The sequence below is a fragment of the Alosa pseudoharengus genome, unplaced genomic scaffold (assembly GCF_046254945.1).
Source record: "Alosa pseudoharengus isolate Yale_2024_CS ecotype anadromous, Long Island Sound unplaced genomic scaffold, YU_APseudo_1.1 YU_APseudo_1.1_scf_23, whole genome shotgun sequence".
In the NCBI taxonomy this organism is placed as follows: Eukaryota; Metazoa; Chordata; class Actinopteri; order Clupeiformes; family Clupeidae; genus Alosa; species Alosa pseudoharengus.
This window is the reverse complement of record NW_027468685.1, coordinates 25,516,805-25,540,326: the sequence shown is the minus strand read 5'-3', so window position 1 is coordinate 25,540,326 and position 23,522 is coordinate 25,516,805. Positions and strand designations below refer to the sequence as shown.

The 23,522-nt window shown below is 44.4% G+C and overlaps 1 protein-coding gene across 2 annotated transcripts in view; it reads right to left on the bottom strand.

Annotated features, from left to right (window-relative positions):
- The window catches only part of rapgef5a (Rap guanine nucleotide exchange factor (GEF) 5a), a 78,276-nt gene that overhangs the window by 36,202 nt on the left and 18,552 nt on the right, over positions 1 to 23,522 (bottom strand). For both annotated transcript variants that reach the window (XM_076302144.1, XM_076302145.1), the window contains exons 5-9: positions 22,536 to 22,698; positions 10,658 to 10,739; positions 7,990 to 8,038; positions 7,560 to 7,636; positions 651 to 779 (exon numbers count right to left, since the gene is read on the bottom strand). In XM_076302144.1, coding sequence (XP_076158259.1) covers positions 651 to 779; positions 7,560 to 7,636; positions 7,990 to 8,038; positions 10,658 to 10,739; positions 22,536 to 22,698 — 500 coding nt within the window. The remainder of the gene's footprint in view (positions 1 to 650; positions 780 to 7,559; positions 7,637 to 7,989; positions 8,039 to 10,657; positions 10,740 to 22,535; positions 22,699 to 23,522) is intronic.

The window sequence follows — 23,522 nt, the reverse complement described above, 5'->3', positions numbered from 1 at the left end:
GTAAGACACGTAACACCGCCCCTCCTGCAACAACTCACGCCAGCCTGCTTCAGCGTGTCTGAGAGCCACAGACTCCCTGTGTGATGCTAGCAGCAGGTGAAACAGGAGAAGGAGGAATCCCTTTGAAGCAGAGCGCCAATTCAAGCTTGTGGTGTCATGTCGTACACGGTCATGTCGTTTGTTTGTTTGGGTCGAGTTTTACATGATGACATGCCTCCAGGTTAGAACTCAATCACGCTCATGAACATGTAAGCAGGGGAAGTACATTTAGCAGATGTGGTAATAAATAACAATTAGTACATTATCATAATAAACAAAAGAGAATTCAAAATATTAGGATTCAGCTTACTTTTGGACCTATATAAGAAAAGAAAAAAACGTTCCCACATTTAGATGTGCACACAAGTGAACACTAGCAGTGCCATAAACACCTATAACATCACTTGATGTTATGCAAATGACATGGAATTATCATTAGATAATAACAAACGTAACAAGATAAGCAGGGTCTGTTACCACAGCAACAGGTGCCACCACGTACATGGAGAAATGGTGATTAGAGCAAGCGACGGATAGGAGGAATAAAAAGAGAGAAAAAAAGCAACAGAGAGACAGAGGATGGAGAGAGCGAGGTTCGAAAGGGTACTCACCGGTGCAGTCCGGTCGGGCAGGCGGTAGTTGTGGTTCTGGAGGAAGCGGCAGCCGTCCTTAGCGAGCCGCTGGACCATCTCCAGACGGGAGAGCTCGTCAGGTGTCCGCAGACCGCACACCCCCCCCTGCTGCAGCACCGGGGGCACAGAGAATAGGTACTTCAGCCCGCAGTCCCACGACATGGTCCCCATCTTTACCTCTCCACCCAGAGAAATCCAATCCCAAAACTAAACCAATCTCAACACCCCCCCCCCCAAAAAAAAAAACTCAACTCCTGGAGACACCCAAGCAAAGCAGCTAAACCCCTGTAAACCCCAAAACAAAATGACTTAAAACCTCCCGAAAAGAACTCCAAATAAAGCAGTCCAATCTCCAGAGATAAAAATCAAAACAAAAGTATTCAACACCATCGCACACACACACAGCAAAGAGTTGGCAGAGAGAGAGGGCATCAGTCTCCTGCCAAAAACAGTGTGGTGAGAGTGATGAAGAATTGGACCTTCTAGGTGCTGTCTCCCAAGGTGTCTCTATGACTGACTCCTCATGTGAGTGAGTGTGTGTGAGTGAGAGAGAGAGAGAGGGGGGGGGGGGGGGGGAGTGTGCGGGTGTGTGATCTCCTCCCTCTAGTTTCCTTCTCTCCTCCTCGTCCCTCTGCCACACACACACACACACACACACACACACACACACACACACACACACACACACACACAGCATATGAAGGGGGGGCATGTGTAAGTGTAAGTAGCAGAAGTGTGCCTGGATGTGTGTGTGTGTGTGTGTGTGTGTGTGTGTGTGTGTGTGTGTGTGTAAGTTGATAGCTCCTCCTCTACACAGAGGGGAGGGAGAGGAGTAGATATTAAAGCTTGGCTAAGAGTCTATGAGAGGAGTATGACAACATCTATTATACAAGAGAGAACAGAGAGAAGGGAGAAAGGGAGAGGGGGATACAGTGGAGGAAAGAGAGAGTGGAGGAGTGGTGAAATGAGAAAGGAAAGATAGGAGGAAGAGAGAGCTAAGCTAAAAAGAAAGACTGAGTGAGAGAGACTGAGAGAAAATTAAAGGGCAAGAAGGAAACAGAAAGAAGAGAGGTCTGGAGGTACATGTAGCTACTCCCCCTCCCTTTGTATGGCCCCTGGAAGGGGAAACTCCAGGACAGTTTTTTCTCTTCCTTGATGCTAGTCTGTTCCAGTTGGTGTGTGTGTGTGTGTGTGTGTGTGTGTGTGTGTGTTTTCTGTACAATCAGCAACATCAGCAACAGGTGTGTGTACAGAACAGAAGTTTAAGCATGTGAAATCCGCCAATCAGTGTGTGTGTGTGTGTGTGTGTGTGTGTGTGTGTGTGTGTGTGTGTGTGTGTGTGTGTGGCAGCGAGTACTGTAGCAGGGTGAAGACTGCACATGATTGGCTTACAGAGCTTATGTGGGCCATATATGATCTCACATGCATCTGATTTTCTTGGCTGAAGCTACACTGGACTACATCAGTAGGTCTGAGCTTTATAGAGCTCCTTAGATGTAGATATGAGTCCATATGAAGATACGGTTAACACCGACCCCCCCCCACCACACACACACACACACACACACACACACACACACACACACTTATCGTATGGTTGGGGACCTAAACAGAGTGAACTGGGAACTGGACCTCTGGTGTACTGGACTATCAGCTATCAGCCAGCACAGGCTGGTCATGGGTTTTGTTTATTTACCCTGTGCCGTGGTGCCATTGGCCCAGAGTGGAGGACTTCCTGTGAGGTAAATCAATCCCATGGTGCCACAGGAACAATGAGGTGGGGAGATAGGGGGGCAGTTAGGAAAGGATAACACATTAAAGGCCATGACTGAAAAATCCCCAAGCATACCAGAGGGAAGAGAGAGCTCATAAGCGTCCATCTATGGGCTTTAGTGGACTCTACTGGGCTAAGCTACCTCAGAGAGAGGGAGAGAGGGAGAGAGGGAGAGAGGGAGAGAGGGGTGGATAGGAAAGGGTAGATGAGTCTCTATGAGAGGAGGAAAACAGCATCTAATACAATAGCAGAGGAAACACACAGAGAGAAAACATGAAAGAAAGACAAGACAGAAAAAGAGAAGGAAAGAAAGAAAGAAAGAAAGAAAGAAAGAAAGAGGGAAAGAGAGAAAATTGACCCAATGGTAAACCTCAGAAAGTAGAGAGGACTCCTCACAGTGGGCCACACACACACAGAGGGCAACATGGCATGAATATGTCATGCTGCCCATGTCTGCTTGTGCTCTTCACCAGAGCTGCTGTGCTCACGGTGGGGGGGTGCCCTTTTCAAATATTCATCTGCCACACGCTGCTCACTTAAGAGCAAAAGTGCTGATATATGACTCAGGAAGGACACACAGCCACCGCACAGAGAAGGAGAAGAAAAAGGTAGAGAGAAAGAGAGTTAGAGAGAAAGAGAGTTAGAGAGAGAGAGAGAGAGAGAGAGAGAGAGAGGACTGACAGGCATGAAGAAAAAGAAGAAAGTAAGAGACAAACAGACATAGTGGCACTCTAGGTTAAGTACGTTGCTGTGTGTGTGTGTGTGTGTGTGTGTGTGTGCGTATCTACTGTATACATATACACAGTACTGTGCAAAAGTCTTAGGCACCTTACATGTTTTGCTTCAGAAATGCCATAAGGACAATATTGTGTATTTCTCACTCTCACTCTTAATTAGAATATGACCAGAGAACACTGGAAATATGTACACAGTATTTAAATACAGATAAAATGTAGTTTTTGTTCTGATACCAGTCCAATTTCAGTCTCAAACTGCCAATGGACTGAAAGCAGCGGTCTCAGCTGCTGACTTGACCGTAACTCACCCTAAAACTGCCACTGCCATGTCAAGATCATTTTGGCATGGCACAAAGTGGAGGAGCCGCCTAAAACATACTGTACATCTCCGGTGACCCTCTTCATTGTATTCCCAGGTGGGAATAGAGGGTCAGCTTGCCTCATCAAGAATCTTTGAATAGAAATCTTTGGCCATTCTTTTTCCAATCTAGGTGAGCAATGAACTCTTCCAGCTGTAGCTTTTCAATGAGATCTTTGATTTGTCAAAGTGTCGTCATCTCCTTCACACTTCTGATACTAATGCGTCAGAGCCAGAACCAGTACCAACCAGTTCCAGCTTCCCCCTTGTGAGACTGGTCATTATAACACTGCAAAAACAACCAGTGAAATAGATGCAAAAGACTAGAGCCTGAACCAAATGCAAAAAAAAATAAAAAATCTGTCTATCTTCTGGTTGAATTCTAGTGAAGACTATAAAAAGATAAACATATATGGTCATCATATTGTTGCTAAAACAACTAATCTAATGGGTGCCTAAAACGTTTGCACAGTACTGTGTGTGTGTGTGTGTGTGTGTGTGTGTGTGTGTGTGTGTGTGTCTGAATGACGAGCAGACAGTGTGGGCTGCTGACCTGGTCCAGCCCCTCTGGTGTGGGAGACAGACAGACTGCCAGGCAGGCTCAGGCCTGTTATTACGTGCAGGCTGTCATTACCTGCAGCGGCAGCGCCTGTGACGAGAGTGCCGTCCTGAGGCTTTACGGTTACATTCTGCTCCCAAAACACACACACACACACACACACACACACACACACACACACACACACACACACACACACACACACACACACACACACACACACACACACACACACACACACACACACACACACACACACACACACACACACACACACACACACACACACACACACACACACACACACACACACACACACACACACACACACATCTAATACACACAAAAACACACACAACCACAAATAAACCCATTCACTTAAAAAAAACACATACACACAAACAAATACACCTACACACACACACCACACAAACACAATACACTCTCACTTGTACACACATGAATGTACAGAGGTAGCGGAAGGGCTGCTAGCACTGTAAGGAGTCTACAGAGACTCCCTTCTGTGTCACAATGTAGAGAAGGGAGCCAAATCTGACTACAGGCAACAACTGCCCAACAATACAGACACACCTACACCCACACACAAACAGATACACACGTACGCACTGACACACACAGACAAAACATCAAAAAAGGTACACATCAGACCACACATACACACACACCAAAATAATCTTCATGCAGACATGCATGCAAACACAAACACATACTCAGAAATAAAAAATGAACACAAATACACAAAAGCAGTTACTGTACACTAATGTGCACAGATATAAACACACACACACACACACACACACACACACACACACACACACTCCTTTCTGCATTCCAACCACCCCCCACCTCCCCTACACCGGCCACCTTCCCGCTCTCTGACTTGTTTACTAAGAAAACACCCATGATAACAACTCTCTCAGGCCCTGTTTCAACCCCAAACCCTACCAAGAATACCCCAGTGCACTTCCTGCTCATGTCCCCCCTCACACCCAAACACACAGCCCCCTACCCACTACTCATTTCCTCCTCAGAGGCCCTCGTTAGAGGCCGCGTAAATAAATACACAAAAACATGAAACTGGACGGTGCTTTTTTTTAACACAGAAATGGGACATGAGTCAAACTGTTGATTTGGTTACATAAGAATGTGTGTGCTTGTTAGTGTGTGTGTGTGTGTCAGGATTTTCTCGTAACCCCAGCAGGGTGTGTGTGTGGGGTGTTCTGTGTTCTGTGTTCCAGAGCACCATAGGTTCCGTGTTCCCAGGCTTCTGTTGCTGACGATGGCACAGCTGATAAATAATTAAGATAGAGCAAAGAGGTTTCCCCTGTTTGAAGACATGCCAAGAGACCCACTCTGTCCCTCTCCATCTCCCTCCCTCCCTCCATCTCCCTCAATCTCCCTCTCTCTCTCCCTCCCTCTCTCCCTCCCTCTCTCCCTCCCCCTTGGTCTGGACATACACAAATATCCCTCTCTATCGCTCTATCTCTCTCATTTCTCTCTCTTATTCTGTCTGTCTCTCTCATTCAGTCCATCTTTCTCTCTCTTAAATTCACTCTGTCACAATCTCTCTCTCCCTTTCTTCCTCCTACTTGCTCTTCTGCAGTCACTCATTGCCCTCCTCCCCTCTTTCTTTGACCTCCCTAACCCACCCTCTTTTCATCCCTTTCTCTTCTCGCCCCTCTTTCTCTCTCTAGCACCTGAAGCCACGACCTTCCTCTCCAAAAACCTCTCCCTCCTCCTTATCGCTCCACTTTTGCTCACTGCTTTCTCATCTCCTCTGATCAATGCTATCCTGCCCTCCTTTACCTCTCTCTCTTTCTCTCTCTCCCCCTCCCCCCATTCCTCTCTCTCTCCCCCCCCTCCCTCCCTCTCTCCTTACCACTCATCTCATCTCTTTTTAAAAACACTCAAAGTACAAAAGACACAAACAGGGCTTCATACAAACAAGCAGGCAAACATGGACACACACAAACACGTGTGTGTGTGTGTGTGTGTGTGTGTGTGTGTGTGTGTGTGTGTGTGTGTGTGTGTGTGTGTGTGTGTGTGTGTGTGTGTGTGTGTGTGTGTGTGTGTGTGTGTGTACGCGACAAGTGCCCACGTGCAAGCTTAAGGTACATGGACGCATCTCGGGATCTTAATTTAGCCAGAGCTCTTGTCATAATGTTAGTGTTGCCGAGTACAGGCAATGTGACGCAGGGACTTGCATTGTTCCCCCGTGTTGTTGAATCATTTAAAGACATTTTCCTTTCTGTAGGAAGCTCTCACTCTTCCTTTTTTTCCCATCACTCCCTCTCTCCCTCCCAGTGCCTCCTCCACCCTTTCTTTCCTCCATCCTGCTTTTTTCTTTCACATGTTCTCTTTTTCATTCTTGCTCTTTTCCCTCATGTAAACTTACAGCCTCTTTCCTTCCCCCTCCCTCATCCCTCTCTCCCATCCTCTCACATACCCCTTCTCATTCTCATTATCTCTCTCTTGCTCTCCATTTTGGGTCATTATGCGTCAAATCAGACAGAATCCAGGAAAATGTTTTTTTTTTTTATTGATTTTTTAAAAATCATTTACTCTCTCAGAAATGTGTCTTGGAGGTCATGTTAGAGCATTACTATCTTTAAAAGTTTCATTCCTAGCCTACCCAAACTTAATAGGATGGATGTCAAACCAATCAGCATGCTGTACAAACTTTTAATGGTTTGGTCAAGCTGAAAACACATTTGTCTTCTGTCCTATAAAGTTTGGGTTGGCTATGAACAGTAATTTTCATGATATTAATGCCCAAACATTGCTTCAGGCTGTAAAGCTGAGGTAATATCAAGGGCTGAAAAAATGAAAAGATATAAGCTTTGATCAGAAAATGTTTTACAGGCCTTGGTTTTTGGACTCATTCATGATATAGACAAGGTCACCATACAATCTGACACAGTCCAGCAACAACCTTTTCTGATTTCACACAGAATGACCCTTTTGGATACTCTGCTGCAGATACACTTGTATCTCTTTTTCAAAACGCCTCTGTCCCACTTCCCTAGTGATTATCACGAGTAAACATGGCCTGAGTGTGTGCCAATCAGGGTTGTAGGGTAAAGATTACATTCACTGCCAGATGAAATAAATCGCTTGTGAATACTGAATACCCTCCAACCTCTGGGCAAGGTCACATTTTGCAAGTTTGTCTTCAAAATGACAGTTTAGAGATGAGCTCACTAGGTGGATACATTTTGCGCGGTAAAAATGTTGAGATAGGCCTCCTCTGTTCAAGGCCAGGTATGTTGGTGTCAACTCCAATCAACATCCCTGAATAACATTGGCCTCAACCATAGAAAACTACAGAAAACTGACCAAACTCTTCAATCACGCACTCGAGAGTGTGTGTGTGTGTGTGTGTGTGTATGTGTGTGTGTGTGTGTGTGTGTGTGTGTGTGTGTGTGTGTGTCTCTCTTACTTTGGCCTGGACGTCACTGCTTTTAGGGGTCTCCTGTGGAGAGCTCTCAGCAGACTCGGAGGAATCCTCTTCGGACACTGCAGACAAACCAACAAGCAGTTACCCCTCACACACATCATCAGAAATCATATCTACAACAAAGTGCCCTCAATAATTATCAAACAAGACATTTTCAATTCAATTTAATTCAATCTTTATTTCAGACCCACACAGGTCCATAGCACATAAAATACTATACATAATAAAAATAAAATCATCTAATATCAAGCACTCTCAAGTACAAACTCAGGACAGATTATACTTTTTACATTATACATTACATTATACTGTTTTCCTATCCTTACAAGTTTGTACAGCATGCATATTAAGAAGATACTGTATGGAATCTTTAGTAGTATTTGACATGTAAGATCATCCGAAACATGCTTACTTGACTTTCTTGCCTTCCGAGCAAGTGCTGCTGCCAGCTCATTTTGGACCTGTGGAAGTACAGGGAGATGCTCAGACACAACTTCTTACCTCAAACAAAATGAGTTTTTAAACTCCAAAAGTTGGGAGTTTTTAAAGATTTCATAGAGGATGGAGAGGAGCCGGACACCTTGATAAGCTGATAAGCTATACTGCAGGTGAAGCTATTTTGCAAGCACAACTTAAGAGCAAGAGACCTGAAAAGTGCAACAGTGCTTGCTCCATGGTACAACCAATTTATTAATAAACTGACGACCAAGACGCAGGATTGCTGATAAATTGGTTGCACCGTGGAGCAAGCAGTGTTGTGTTTTTCTATTATCTTGCTATTAAGTTCTTAAAAGTTTAAAATGACCAAGCCATGAAAAAAAAGGCCTTTATAACTATCTAAAAAGAGGGTGCTTGGAGTTTGTCTTGTTTTGGAAAACACCAGTTCTGGTTCAGACCTGGGCCACTTCTGGGCCAGGTGCTTCATACTAGAGAGAATGTGGAACAGTGAAGCTTCTTCAGGGCCATTCAGCTGCTTTCAGCCCTTTTCTTCACATTGGGACCAAAGACCAAAACGCTACACTCCCAACATTTTCTCTTTAACCTCCAAACCATTTGACCCTGGCAAATAGCAGACACAAGGTCAACTTTTGCTCTCTGTTGATACTAATGTTACAGTCTTATGAGGCATCGGTCACCTCTGCCTCCCTTCTCTCGGTCTCTCTCGCTCTACCTCTTTCGATCTCCCTTTCCAGCTTTCTCGCTCATTCTCTTCCTCACCCCCCCCCCCCACTCTCTCTCCTGATGAGGTGAGCAGAGCAGATGCATTTAATGATTCTGAAAAGTGACACAGCCTCTGCCTCCCCAGGGTGTTGCTTCAAATGCATGTCAGCTTTCTTTGAGAAGGCTCTTTCAGGCATGTGAAGACAGAAGTTCACAACACACAACTGGATGGGACCACTATCGGTTTAAAACAACCCTAATCTAGTTTTAATTGTGCCAATAGAAAGGGTCCAATATCAAATACTCAGTTATACAGTAACCATGAAAATGGATGTGCAGGGTTTTACTCAGGCCTTTTGTCCGTTCCTGCTAGATTTGGTTCCCAACTTCATGGTTAAGTGTAATCAATTTCTGACTATCGTTTTGCTCAGGGTGCAGGCTGGAGCTGAAGACCTCTATGACCTGTTTGAGATGTGTGGGAACAGTACATGATAACAATGAGATCTGTGTGAAATGGAATCTGATCCAATCGAGAATGTGTGTGTGTGTGTGTGTGTGTGTGTGTGTGTGTGTGTGTGTGTTCTTGACCTGGCCTTCCCTGGACAGTTAATATGATTCAAATGATTTGCCCTGCATATCATACGAGTCCTGCCAGGCTGGTAGTGACACAGCAGCATTTAGAATGAGTAATTAAGGAGACTGATTGCCCTGTGCGGGCAGGGACTTGTACTCAGGCCTCCCCACACCACTTATTAGACTTGATCAGTTTTACATATCATGTGGGGAAAACAACACAACCCACGGTGGACTTCCAGGAACTGGGCTGATTGGGCTAATCAGGTCTCCTGGGGCGATGCAAGATTATTAGAGCTTCAGCATGGCTCTTTAATAGGGTGGGTCTTTATGGGGTGGGGGTAGGGATGGAAGGGGCCAAATGGACGCCTGAAGGCGAGATCCTGAGTTCTCAGCTAATAGAGGTATGCTGGGCCAACTCCTCCCGACATGTGGAGAACGAGATGACTGCTGATAAGAGAGTGTGAGTGTGTGTGTGTGTGTGTGTGTGTGTGTGTGTGTGTGTGTGTGTGTGCGCATGAGAAAGAAAAAGTGTGTCTCTGCGTCTGTCTGTGTATTATGTGAGTGTGGGGGAGAGAGGGTGTGTGTGCAAGTGAGAAATAAAGTGTGAGTGTATATATATATGTGTGTGTGTGTGTGAGTGAGTGAGTGTGCGTGTGTGTGTGTGTAAGTACACTTCTGAAGGGCCACGTCTACAGTGAGAATGATGGATTCACTGCAGGTCCCAGTGTGGCAGACGCAGTCGCCGGCTGTGTTTAAATGACAGATGGGATTTCTGCTGGCTCCTCGTGAAAGCTCTAAGCTGAACTTCAGAGATAGAGGATGCCGTAGGGGCCTCCGAGCTGAAGATTGAGGGGCCAGGGGATACACACACACACAAACACACACACAAACACACACACACACACACTCTAATAAAGTAAATTACCAAATGTGTCTGTTAATTACCCATATCATTTAAATGTGTTTGCATATGACATACCATTCGCTATATTTATTGTTATTGACCCCAATCTGGGGGGCTATTATATAAGGGACCTGATCTCTCCAAATATCAACAGATGCAGCCAGAATTAAATTCAAATCCCTCAATCTGGCATACAGGACACTTACTGGATCTGATTCTGCACCTTACTAAATTCTATTATCTAACTAATTCATTCTCCTAACAAAGATGGGAAGGGGTATGGTTATAGTGGAATTGGGGTAGGCAAGGGGCAACTAAAATTGACAGGGCTGGGGTACAGGGAGATGGGGGTACACTAGGGTGGGGTTCAGGAAGGCTGGGGCAGAGAGACAAACTCAGCTGGGGGCAGTGCAAACCAGATAAATGTGCAGATACTTACTGTGGATGTGAGTCGTTCCAGGGCTTTCATCTGAAGAATTTCACTGCGCATGTCCCTCATTGCCTCAGGATCTTCCTCGGGTCTGGTCAAGAGCACACACACACACACACACACACACACACACACACACACACACACACACACACACACACACACACACACACACACACACACACACACACACACACACACACACACACACACACACACACACACACACACACACACACACACCATTTGAATAGGCATATTGAAAAAGTCACAGAGATTATCTGCTGTATAATTCGCTTTCACACATATTTAGTGTGGTGACATTTATGGAACCGAGCACAGCAGACACACTGATTGCCCCATGTGGCACAGAAGACCCTCTCAGTCAGGCCAGCGCACTGCGCCACAGTGCCCCCTTCTGGACACCAACAACAATGCACCATGTCTGCTCAGTGGCTCCTTTTACTCGGACTGATAAAAGCACATGGCCTGCCAAATGAGTGTATGTGTGTTTTTAAAAGCCATCTGTAACATTTCTTTGAGGTTGTGGGTGTCACACATCATGTTCCCAAGGGTCAATATTAGCTGTTATCAATTTAGTAGCAATTACAAGCATTCCCAAAGCCTTTATCTTTCTCAAAGGCCCATCAATTGTCTTGTGTTGTCCACATACACAGTCCATCTCTCTATCTGTTTTTATTCACTCTGTTAATCTCTCTCTCCCACTGACACACTCTTTTTTCTCTCTCTCCCTCTCCGTCTCTCTCTGCTCCATTCTTTGTGTTCTCTCTCTCTCACTCTGTCTTTTCTCACGGTCTGTTGTTTAAATGGAGTGAGTCATACAGTGAGAGCTCAGAAGGTTTGCATCGTCACAGGGGTGACCTTGACATAAGTCAGTGCACCATAGTGCTATCTTCATTATCCTCCTCATCATCATCTTCATTGTCACCATTATCATCATCAATAATATCATCATCATCATCATCATCTTCATTATCTCCTCTCTGCAGTGAATTCACTCAATAGATACCCTTCATAGGCTTCCCTTAGAGGTTAAATGCAAAATACTAATGTGCACACACACACACAGTTAATACAGACAGACCCAAACTTACATAATACCATATTCACTCACACATGTACACAAAGACACACACTGATACAGTAACACACACACAGAGAGAGAGAGAGAGAGAGAGAGAGAGAGAGAGAGAGAGAGAGAGAGAGAGAGAAATAGAGAGAGAAACACACACACACACTCCCAAACTGCCCATTACCAGCTCCTCCACAACCACAGATAAAATTCAAATCACTGGCCAATTATTCTAAGCGGTTGAAGTCTACGTGCCTCTCTGTGTGTGTGTGTGTGTGTGTGTGTGTGTGTGTGTGTGTGTGTGTGTGTGTGTGTGTGTGTGTGTGTGTGTGTACACATGTCAAAGCACGCCTGCATGTGTGTGGGAGAGATAGCCAAACAGTAATTTCAGAGAGAACACATCAGCTTGTATAACTCGGGGTGTTTTTTTGTCTTTGTATACTAGTCTAGCGGGTGCAATAGAGAAGGAGGAATATCACTCCCTGGCTAACCGAGTTTATGAGAAAACAAACCAGCTGTTTACACAGCACAGGCTGTTATATGATGGCAAAACGCAATCGCTCGCACGCACACACACACACACACACACACACGCACACGCATTCCCACACACCATAAAGGCTGCTTGGAGCCACCTGTACACACACACACAGACACACATACACACTCAAAACGCACACACATTCCGCGAATAAGCAATCAGGCAGCCAAACCATAAATTCAGTTTTATTTTTCTGTTTTTCATCAAAAGAAAGTTGCGCGCCGCATTTGTTTCCCCCCCCCCGCCGAGACAACACACAGAGGTCCGCCAGGGTCTCGCCGCTCATCACTGCTGTGGGCGAAAGCGAAGCAGAGGAGGGGACGCGAGGTGGCCGTGGGGTCCTGACTGACTGATTCGAGGTGAGATTGTAAAAGAGGGGGGCTCGGGGAAGCGACAAACAGGATGAGACAGCGGCACCGTGCTCCACCACCAACCACACACACACACACACACACACACACTCGTGCCAAATCCAATCTCATCTCGTCAGGGCTGAAATTGCTGCCGTTGTCTTCTGTGCCCCTCTGTCCGGGTGACGGGGCACGTCTCAAGAACCCCCCCACCCACCACACACACACACACACACACACACAAAACAAAACCACGCAGGCACAAACACACACACGCACTGAAACACACACACACACACACACACACACACACACACACACACACACACACACACAGCGTTCCCCTTGTTCGATTCAAGCGAGGCAAAGCTCGGCTCGTCGGGATTAGCAACTGTCATCAAGCTGACGTGGACACATTGCTGAGCGAAACGCTGCCTTAAATATTGCATGAGAGACACGCCGAGGGGACAGCACAGGGGGGACGTCACAGGGGACATCTTACGGGACGTCCCAAGCTCCGACAGCCGGTTTACAGAGAACAAAGAGGCTGAAGAAGGCAGCACTCGAAATGATGTGCAATTTACCAAACAAACAAAGCGCAAAAAAATGAATATAAAACACAAACCAAAACAACAAAGTGACAGTGTGTGTGTGAGTGTGTGTGTGTATGTGGGGGGGGGGGATGAAAGGAAGACACAAAGTGTCTAGAGGCACAGAGATTTGAGGTGATAAGGACAGAGAACAAGTTGAGAAATAGACAATGAGGACCGAGAGACATGAAAACAGAGGAATAGTGTGAGGGAGGAGAGCAGACTAAGAGATGGATGAAAAACAGACAGACAGTAAGGAGAGAAAGACATGCATAGTATAAGAAACAGAGAGAGAGAGGCAGACAGAGAGCAAGACAATAAGAAAGACAATAAGGACAAAACAAAATCACAAAAAAAAACAGATAGAGTCAGATGGAGATGGAGAGAGGGAGGGAGAGAGAGAACGAGAGAGAGAGAGAGAACACTGTGGAATGGAGCAGATGAAAAGGAACAAAGGCAGGGGCAGATGAAAATAAAACAGACAGACAAATCACACAAACAGTAAAAAAAACAGACAGACTGGGAGACTGAAAAGATGGAGGGAGAAGCGGAATGAGATGGTATGGGGCAGACGGAGAGAGGGAAACAGAATGAGACTGAGAGGACGAGGGGCAGACAGAGAGCGCGAAGCGTCCGGCGGGTGAACTCGGGAACCGTGGGCCGCGGCTGTGCTTCTGATTCAGCTGCTCTGCCCACTCCCTGGGCTCCCTCGTGGGCACGGGCTAATTTCCCACTCGACAGCAGCAGCAGCAGCAGGGCCGACGAGGCGGGGAGGGACCGGTGGAGGATTCAAAGAGCACCAGAGAGGGAGGGAGAGAGGGAGGGAGAGGGGGATGAGAGAGAGAGAGAAAGGGAGAGAGAGAGAGAGGGAGTGAGAGAGAGGGAAGATGCAGAAAGAGAGCAGAACCATGCCCAGATAGATCGAAAGGAAAGAAAGAGAAAGAGAGAGAGAGTGAGAGAGAGAAAGAGAGAGAGAAGACATGGAGAGGAGAGGGAGAGCAAGAAAGAGTGATTTAAGGAAAGCTAGAGACAGGGGGTGGAGGGGGGTAAAGAAGTGGGTTGGCGGTGGCCGGCGTCTAGAGTCGGAGTCTAAAACCAAAACGGTGTTTGGTGATAATCTCAGTGGAGTGGCAGCCTCCATCCCTCTCTCCTCCTCATTCATTTTGCATCAGCTCTCCCACTTTCACAGCTATATTTACAGTGCCTTAAACAAGAACCACGGAGGCAGAGGGAGAGAGGGAGAGAGGGAAGAAGGGAGGGAGAAATATAGGATGGACAGATAAGGAAAGGGAGTTGAAGAGAGATGGGAGTACATCCGAGTGAGATCCTGTGCCACATTTTAAAGGCACAAATTATTTAGATCTATGGCTGTTTGGAGAATATGAGACAAGCCACCACCATCATCATGCACTCTCTCTCTCTCGCTCTCTCTCTCTCTCCCCTCACCATCCCCCTCTTTCTTCCTTCTCCACAGTCCCTGTTGTTCACTCCCCTGTTCATACCTCCTCTGCACGGAATGACAAGCCAACATCAGCAGCCATTAATGCAGCGCACTGAAATATTACAAGCAGGGGAGGATGCCAACATGACAGCTCATACGCGGGCACACAACTCACACACACACGTTCCATAAAGCACCCACACCTGAACAATAACAATCTAAATAATACACACACACACACACACACACAAACACTTTTCGACTTACTTTTGCGTCTACACACAGACACAGACACAGACACAGACACACACACACACACACATACACACACACTCGGAGAGGGAGCTGAATGGGCTCACAATCTGTTTAAAGCCATCTCTGTAAGTCTTGGCTTGTCTCTGGGAAGAGGATTTGAGAAAGAAATAGGATTACACCAAAAAATGAAAAAGAAATGAAGATTATTCACATCTTTGTAGTTTGCATGTGCCTTCATGTCTGTGCCTGCGTGTGTGTGTGTGTGTGTGTGCACTACACGTGTCCTGCTGTGATGGTAGAGTGTGTGTCCAGGCCAAGGAGTCACTAGCAGGACAGAAGCAGGAAAAAAGGTGGACTACGGGTCAAAGCGTTCATGTGATCGGTCACGTGACCAAACGCAATGCTCTGGACAGATGGCTTTGTTTTGATAAGATCCAGTTCCTTCCTGTCAGAGATCCTACAGGGATCAAAGATGTGCAAAACACCTTCTGCAGCATACCTTCTGCTCATCTTTTATTCATCTGTATTTATTTATTTATGTAATGTACTAATTTATCATACTTAATGTTATTAATGTATAAGACTCACTGATTTTCAGTTCATATTAGATCTGTTTATGGATTTTTATCTCAGTGTTATTTTTCTCCCCCCCCCCCCCCCGTCCTTCACTGTTACTTGCTTTGACATTCTCTCTATGTACCGTACATGCCTCTCATTTGATCTTTTTCTTTTCCAGCCTTTCTTCCTTCCTTTTTTTTTTTGTCACTCGTTCTCACAGCTCAACTGAAATGTGACATGCCCGCTGCCTCTCTATCTGACTCACTTTCTCTTTCCCTCACACTCTCTCCCACTCAATCTCTCAGTCTTCCTTTTCTCTCTGTCACTCACTTTTGTTCCTCCCTCGTAATATATATCTCTTCCTCTCTCAATATATTCCTCTCTTCCTCTCTCAATAAATCATCCTTTCTCTCTCTCTCAATTTCCCGTTGTCTCTAAATCTATCCTTTTCCTCTCTCTCTCTCCCATTATTCTATACTCTTTTCCCCTCTCCATCTATCCCTCTTGTTTCCTTCCTCTATCTCTCTCTCCTTCCATCTACCCCTCTCTCTCTATCCCCCTCTCTCTCCCCATCATTAGTGTAGCTCAGCAGGAGTTCCTGCACCAGCACAGCACATTCAGCAGGACGGCCAGTGAGGTCAGCCAAAGCGGGACTCCATCGCGACATGCCAGCGCAAACGTGCCTCTCTGACCGCGCGTGTGCCTTTCCATGCAGTCACTCGCTACACCCGCTGACCCAGATCCACCGCGCTACACCGCTAACACCGGGCCGATGCTTGGCTCTCGCTACCCCTCCCATCCTCCCCCTCCGCCTCCCCTTCCAGGACAGCAGTGTGTGACTGAAGTGTGTGAAGTGTGTAAAATTTGAGGCCAGTGTGTCTCAGTAGTGACAGAAGTGAAACCCAGAAAACTGGTGCAGAGCTGAAGGATTGAGCGACACACATATCAGTCGTGCTCACTCTTATGTTATGTTACTCCTATATGTTTTCTTATGACTGCTAAACCATGGTGTAGTTATTCATTTTCAAAAGTATCTCGAGCAATATCATATTAATAACAGAGCAGCAAGCAAATCAGTATGGGTGCAGCACGACACGTGTCCGTTCCCAGCTAGCTTTTATTTACTGTGTACACTTACAGGTGTCACATAGGTGAGCATGTTGAGGTCTATAAATCTTTGTGCCAATACGATACGATACGATACGATACAACTTTATTTGTCAGTTTGTGCGGAAATTCTTTTTGCATCCCTGGGCAGCTCATTTAAGGACAGAAACAATACATACATTTAAGACATGTAGCATCAATAGACCGACATGTAGACATACATGTAGGACATAAAGCATCAACAGACAAACATGAAACTTAGCCACTAGAGCCCGTCCGATTTATCGGCGGGCCGATATTATCGGCCGATATTAGGCATTTTCCAAACTATCGCTATCGGCATTTATAATGGCCGATAAATGAATATTTTAAAAATAAAATAAAAACGGACGAAACACCCTTCAACCATGTCATGAGTGTTGGCGTTGTATAGTTTGTCCACCAGAGGGCACTCTACACCGTCCCTGCTGGCAACACCAAGGGGGCAGGCGAACGTTCGGAGAGCGTAGACACTATGGCCAAAGATAATGAATGCGTAGCAAGATGGGTCGTCCTAGTTCATGTCTATGAGGGCAAAGTGGAGTTCAGCCAGAGACGGGCTCTGGTTCAGTTCCCGCCTGCACAGGGGCGTGTCACTGACGTATGACTTACGTTTGAACGCCTCGGTTCCACGCCAGACAAGCCGGAGTACAAAATAAACTTGGTGTACACCTTCATTAATGTTGATTTTCTCCCGACTGGAGGGTCATACTATCACAACATTCTACTGAAATAGGGAGGAGGGTTTGGAGATCATGATACCGTGTCCGAAATGTGCAGCCATTGCTCAGAAAAATAAGGCTTTGACAAATTCTGGTAAATTCTTGGATTCTGCCATAGACCTCAATGTTAAAAAGAGAGCCCGATCACTGCATAAATGTGCGGGGGCGTGTACTGCTACCCTATAGAGCATCACAGCCCCGCCCACAGGAGTTTCCGGAAGTAAGAATTCAATGCAATTTCTCCATTGACAATTCGGGTATAAGCCATAAAAACTTAACTGCACATGGTAGACTCAAAACCAGCTACGGCTGTACTAAGCGATTGTGTATGCTCATATAGACGCCAAAAGTTCACGGGGCACTAACCTCGTTTTAAGATAGTGATGCCTCTGATTGGTGGAAAGGCCGTTCAGTCATAGTTTGAAACTTGAATCAGCGAAAATTATTGACAAGATGGCTTTTACTGCCTATGGCGAAAATCTTAATGTGAATAAAAACTTTCTAGACGAACATTGGTACTTGTATCAACAAGGATTGTGGTTTATATATCACACGAACTTAGTCAGGGCCAATACACCATCAAATAGAACACTGTAAATGCTAGTTTGAACACTTAACTTGTCCATGCATCAGGATGGCAGTCAGATACGAAGCACTGCACAATGTTGCTAACGTTAACGTTAACCGCTTTCACACACACGATATAAAATACACAATGGTAAATATAACATTCAATACCAAAACACTATTATTTACACGATTACTCCTGAAATAACTGCTATTAACTATATAAAAATCATTGTTTGGAGGAGATGGTTCACTGCTGTCGCCGGTTGGAAATGAATATTTCGCGCTGGTTCGTGCTGCTTATATATTTTTCAGTGAGGCCCGGTGGTTTATGGGATGAGTAGTTCCTTCGCTCGGAAATGAAAATATGTACACAGTCTTGTACCTTTGACTTTTTTTGGACTTTCTATTCGTTTTTTCACTCGAAATGATATGTTGTATGCTTATGAGTTACGCCGTAGCTGATTAGCCTAAGACATGCTCTAAAACTCTTTAGATACGGATTTTTCCAAAACGTCAATGGGAGAAATGAATGGGAAATTTACTTCCGGAAACTAAGCTCTCTCGGAGGAGGGGCGGGACTGTGATGCTCTATTTGCATAAATTTCCAGGGACAGAAAATGGCCTCTCATGAAGTATCTTCGTAATCAACCATCTTTGCTATGGCTGATCTGAGGCTAAATAGTAGACCAGTTCACCTAGCCATCCCATTGAAGCCCATTTAATGTTGGCGCCACTTTGACATCAAATAACGTTACAGCTGAAGCGTTTAAGCCTTTATATGAACCTTTTCTATTTTCGGAGTAATACAACATTGTGTAATTGGCGTCATAACCTCGTAATTGACTTAACGGCTGAGTAGCCTAATAAACTTTTTTCCGAAATCAATGCTAAAGTGACGTAATGAGCATACAACCAGAGCGGGTGAAAGCGTCGCACAGGAGCAAAATAACCGTATTCTCTGGATAAGAACGAAAGCATCGGAGCACATTTCTGCGAAGTTTTGATGGATTGACAGTAGCCTAGGCTGTGAATGTGGCGAGTGCTGTTTATATGACATCACATTTATCTACGAACAACTAGGACATTTAGAACAGTAATGTATGGTGGTAACGAAGTAAGTGGCTACATACCCAATCTCTCGGTGCAGCTATCACAAGAGTTACACGAGTCAGACTACGTGCCTACGTTACATCAGAGAATGTCTAATAAGGGGAGAACCTTCACTCTCGGAACTCTTCCGGTGTGGTACTGCACCTAGGAGCGCTCACGGGCGAGTCCAGAATGAATGGAGGTCTATGGAGCTGTACCCCTCAAAATCCACTTTTCTCGGGATATAATTTTTTTTCAAGTAATTTGAATATTGTATTTGAAAGGGGAGGCAAAGACAATACACTTGGTTGAGTATTATATTTTTTAAAGTCACTTAATTGTTCTAAAAAGCCTTTCAAACGTGCCAATGACGTCATTCATTAGCATGATCATAGCATAGCATAGCATCAATGCTAGCGTGTTATGGGCAACAACGACCCAACCTGTAAGAAAACGAAAGGACATGACTCCCGGATTATTTCACTTTTGATTGAAAATCCATATCCATTTTGCGAAAAATAAAATAAAATCGGAGGGTTTCAGTTGTTAAATAGGTGAAAACAACAAATGTAGCCATGTAGCTCCATAGGACCCCATGTATTTTGGACTCGCCCGCGATCGCCATCTAGGTGAACTCTGGTGAACTGCAGCCAAATTCGGTTTGTATGGGATTAACCCTTAGAACCCGATTGACGCAAAGTGCGTCAAAAAACACACCCTTTCTTCTCTGTTACATTGCTCCGGAACGGTTCATCGCAGCGAGATGAAACCTTTATTGCACGACAGAGCAGAAGTGGGGCTTTCCAACGAGACTACACACTTGTCTGTACGATCAAGTATGAAAATTAAAAAAAATCATGAAATTAAATCAAATTGCATCATATTTACAGTCTATACTTCTCTGCATTCACCTGCACACACATTACTCTAGTTTGAATTACTCGCGAACCCGTGATCGCATCGATATGGCAAGCATATCAGATGAAAGAGGGGGCACAGGGCTATCCATTGGTACCATGTTTATCGATCCTTCTGGCTTATAAAACCAGACGAAGTGACTGCAAAATAATAACGTCATGTACACAAACCAACGCTGCACACTCATTACTCTCGTTTGAATTACTCGCGGACCCGTGATCGCATAGATATGCCACGCATGTCAGATGAAAGAGGAGACTCAGAGCTATCATTTGATACCAAGTACATCCTTCTGGGTTATAAAACAGAAGAAGTGACAGCAAAATAATAACTTCATAGCTGGACTTACCCCACGTTTGTGTCTGTTCTTGTGGCAAAGCATGTTTATAATCCAATGCTATCATGTGTTTCTCTATGGCAAAGCATGTTCATATTCCGGTTTTGAGATCCTAGCAAATTCCTGCATGGCATCCAATTCAAGGCTCACATTGCATCCCAATTTGTTCAACAAATAAACACCTTTTTTGCCTTTACTTTGTTCATGGCAATGCAGTAAAGAGTTGAGAATTATTATGACTGCATACACACAGGCACGCAGGCTAACACGCTACCTCGGGTCAAGTCAGGTCAGATCAGTTCGTGTCACAGATATGGAGCGCAGAAAGGTCATTTTTCATCACTAAATAAAAAATGGCATTTATTTCCGTAAATCACACAGCAAATATTTCTGTAAATTGCTCAGCCCCAGAGTATCCCTCCAACATGGCAATTATATTGCCCGATTCAGGACAGTCTGCCCTACACACACATGAAATGCATGTAGAGCTGTGAGCTTGCAGTGGTGAGATACATGTGGAAATATAAGAATTTTTATAATACACTTTTTATATTTTAATTCTTTAAAAATCAAAATAAAATCAATGCTAGTATTAATACATGAAATGATGGCAGATCTGAATAGCCTAAACTCTCCTGAAAAAAACAATATGTAATATATGTGTGTGGCACTTACAATGACCAGAATAAATCCTTATGAATAAAGGTAGTGAAAATGCCCTAAAAACAGCTTAGGGTTCTAAGGGTTAATAGAGAGTGGGGAGGCTCTCCTTAGAAGGGCTCTGGTTACATTTACGTCCCCTGAGACTGCGCAGAAAGCCTCGTCGACCAACAGGAAACGGTTGAAATTTGCTTCACCCGCTTGACGTCTACTCTGTCCATATCTTTCACTCGTGTATAACGCGCCAGCGGCGCCACACATCCTGCAACCTGCTGATCCAGCCAGAGTCGGGCAGAGAGAACCAGTTATCCGCGAGTGAGATCATCAGTGAAGTGTTCATGGTGATTTGGTCATGAGACATACATTGCTTGAATAACAATTCAAAGAACATCCCCATCAATTCTCTTAACTCAAATAAGCATGACAATATTCGTGAAAACATCCAGTTTTGCTGCTGGTAAATAAGCCGAGTGAAGCGGAATTAGCTAGTAATTACGTTACGTTGTTACAGTGTAGTTGACTGTCTGTCCTTTTAACTTTTGACAATGTGACTGAAGATGTATTTCTTTAATAGCGTGACAGTTTTAGCAGTGATACGTATCATCTCTCCCAGGCCTGTTATTTTGAAAGCGTATGTTTTACAATTTGCAGTAGCCTATGACGTTATCCATTGCTAAATTATTGCTCATCATAGACTAGCTAACCACAAAGCTAGCTATTGCCATGAATATCAGTGGAAGACCGCTAACGTTAACATTAATGAGCTTGGAAACCACAACGAACTTATTCTGCCTTAATAAAGTAATGATTACTGTATTTATTACTAGTATATCTGTAGTTACAGTCCCTGCATTGTAAAATGTAAGTTAGACGTGCGAGGAGTGAGAAAAAGTATCAAACGTAGCTTGTGCAAAACGTAGCTTGTGCATAAAAGTTAGCTTATCTTTTACACGTGAAATCCAATGACGCCAAGTGTGCGTTTCAGACTGTCGTTCAGCCGCAGCATTAACAAGTTACATAATGGATTTAGATCACTAAATAGTAGGTTTTAGAAGGCAGACAGCAACTGATGATTGAAAATGGTTTGATGTAGCTTGATGGAAATAATTTTAAAAGTGCAGGTAAAGGGATAAGCAAGCTGACATTGTAATTATAAGGTAGCTTATAAGGCAATAGTAATTTTTGTAATTATTAAGTCTTAGTTCAAAGTTATATTTATGAAGCTTACCAAGTCTTTTAATACTGGTAACTTTGATTTGGTTGTTGTTGTTATTGTGTTTTTGTTCAAAAGACTAAGTTTCATATCTTAAGTTTCTATTTTTATACATTTTATTTATTATTTATTAACTTTAATATATTTCGATGTTCCTCTGTTCCACTGTGACAATATTATTTAAAAATAAACAAGTTTGTTTTTAAAATGCATATATAATATATTATTTTAGTCAATACTCATAAATAACTACAAATAACTAATGTTCTATTAGCCACACATGACAGTATCAACAGACAAACATGAGACATAGCCACAAATGACAGAAGACAAAGCATACGTATATTACAAAAAGGCTATGTGTGTGTGTGTGTGTGTGTGTGTGTGTGTGTGTGTGTACTCACGGGCTGACGACGCGGAACTGCACATAGGGCACCAGCTGTGTGAGGAGTCTGACGCCATTCTGCCACTCCTCCTCGTTACGGAACTCGCAGCCCTGCGCCTCACACTCCTCAAAGGAGAACTGGTAGTAGGTGTTCGAGTCCTCAAACACCACACGCTGGTCCACTGTGGGTCAACACACACACACACACAGGTCATTCAAAACAGGCCATATTGAGAAAAGTATTGTATTGGACTGATATTGGAATGTGAACATGGAACTACTGAACAGAAACATTCGAGATTGCTGCAAGTGTGAAAGGTGAAAGGTGAAAAGGGCAATAGGCACAGGGGTCGCAGAGCTGATGAAGAAGTTATCAAACTGATGCAAGAGCATTGATCTCTGTTGTTTCATTGATCCATATTGGACAGGGAATCATGTTGCTGCTACATGGTTCCATTGATCAGAGATAGCACTGCAGTATCACACCGGTGGCGACTGAGTTGGTCTGAATCTTGTATGACCATATCGGTCGGTGGGTGATTGAGTTTGTCTGGCTTGGTTGTTTACCAGGTGAGGCAATCACATGGCCAATCTTTTTGATTCTCCTCTTAACCCAATTTCACCTCCGATTCAGTCACGTCCTCTCCGTGGAGAAACATCAGTGTCAATTCTTATTTCTCAACTCAACTTGACATCAATACTAAAGGGGTCATCGGAGCCACTGATCCAGTCAAAGAACACAAGCCATCTACTTTGGTTAAAGATGGTTGAGAGGGAGTCAATTCCCTGAGTTTGACCTACTCATTGACTGACTGTGTGGGGTGATGCCATGTAAACCATTTCCTTAAAACACGAACAGAGAAAATCTATGGAATGGCTTCGGACCAGTCACACATTCATAGATTCAGTGCAGTTACATGCAAACAAACAATTAGATTTCATTCCTATTAAATTCTTTACTTAAATTCTTTACTTATTCTTTAATTAAAAACGTCATGTAAACTGA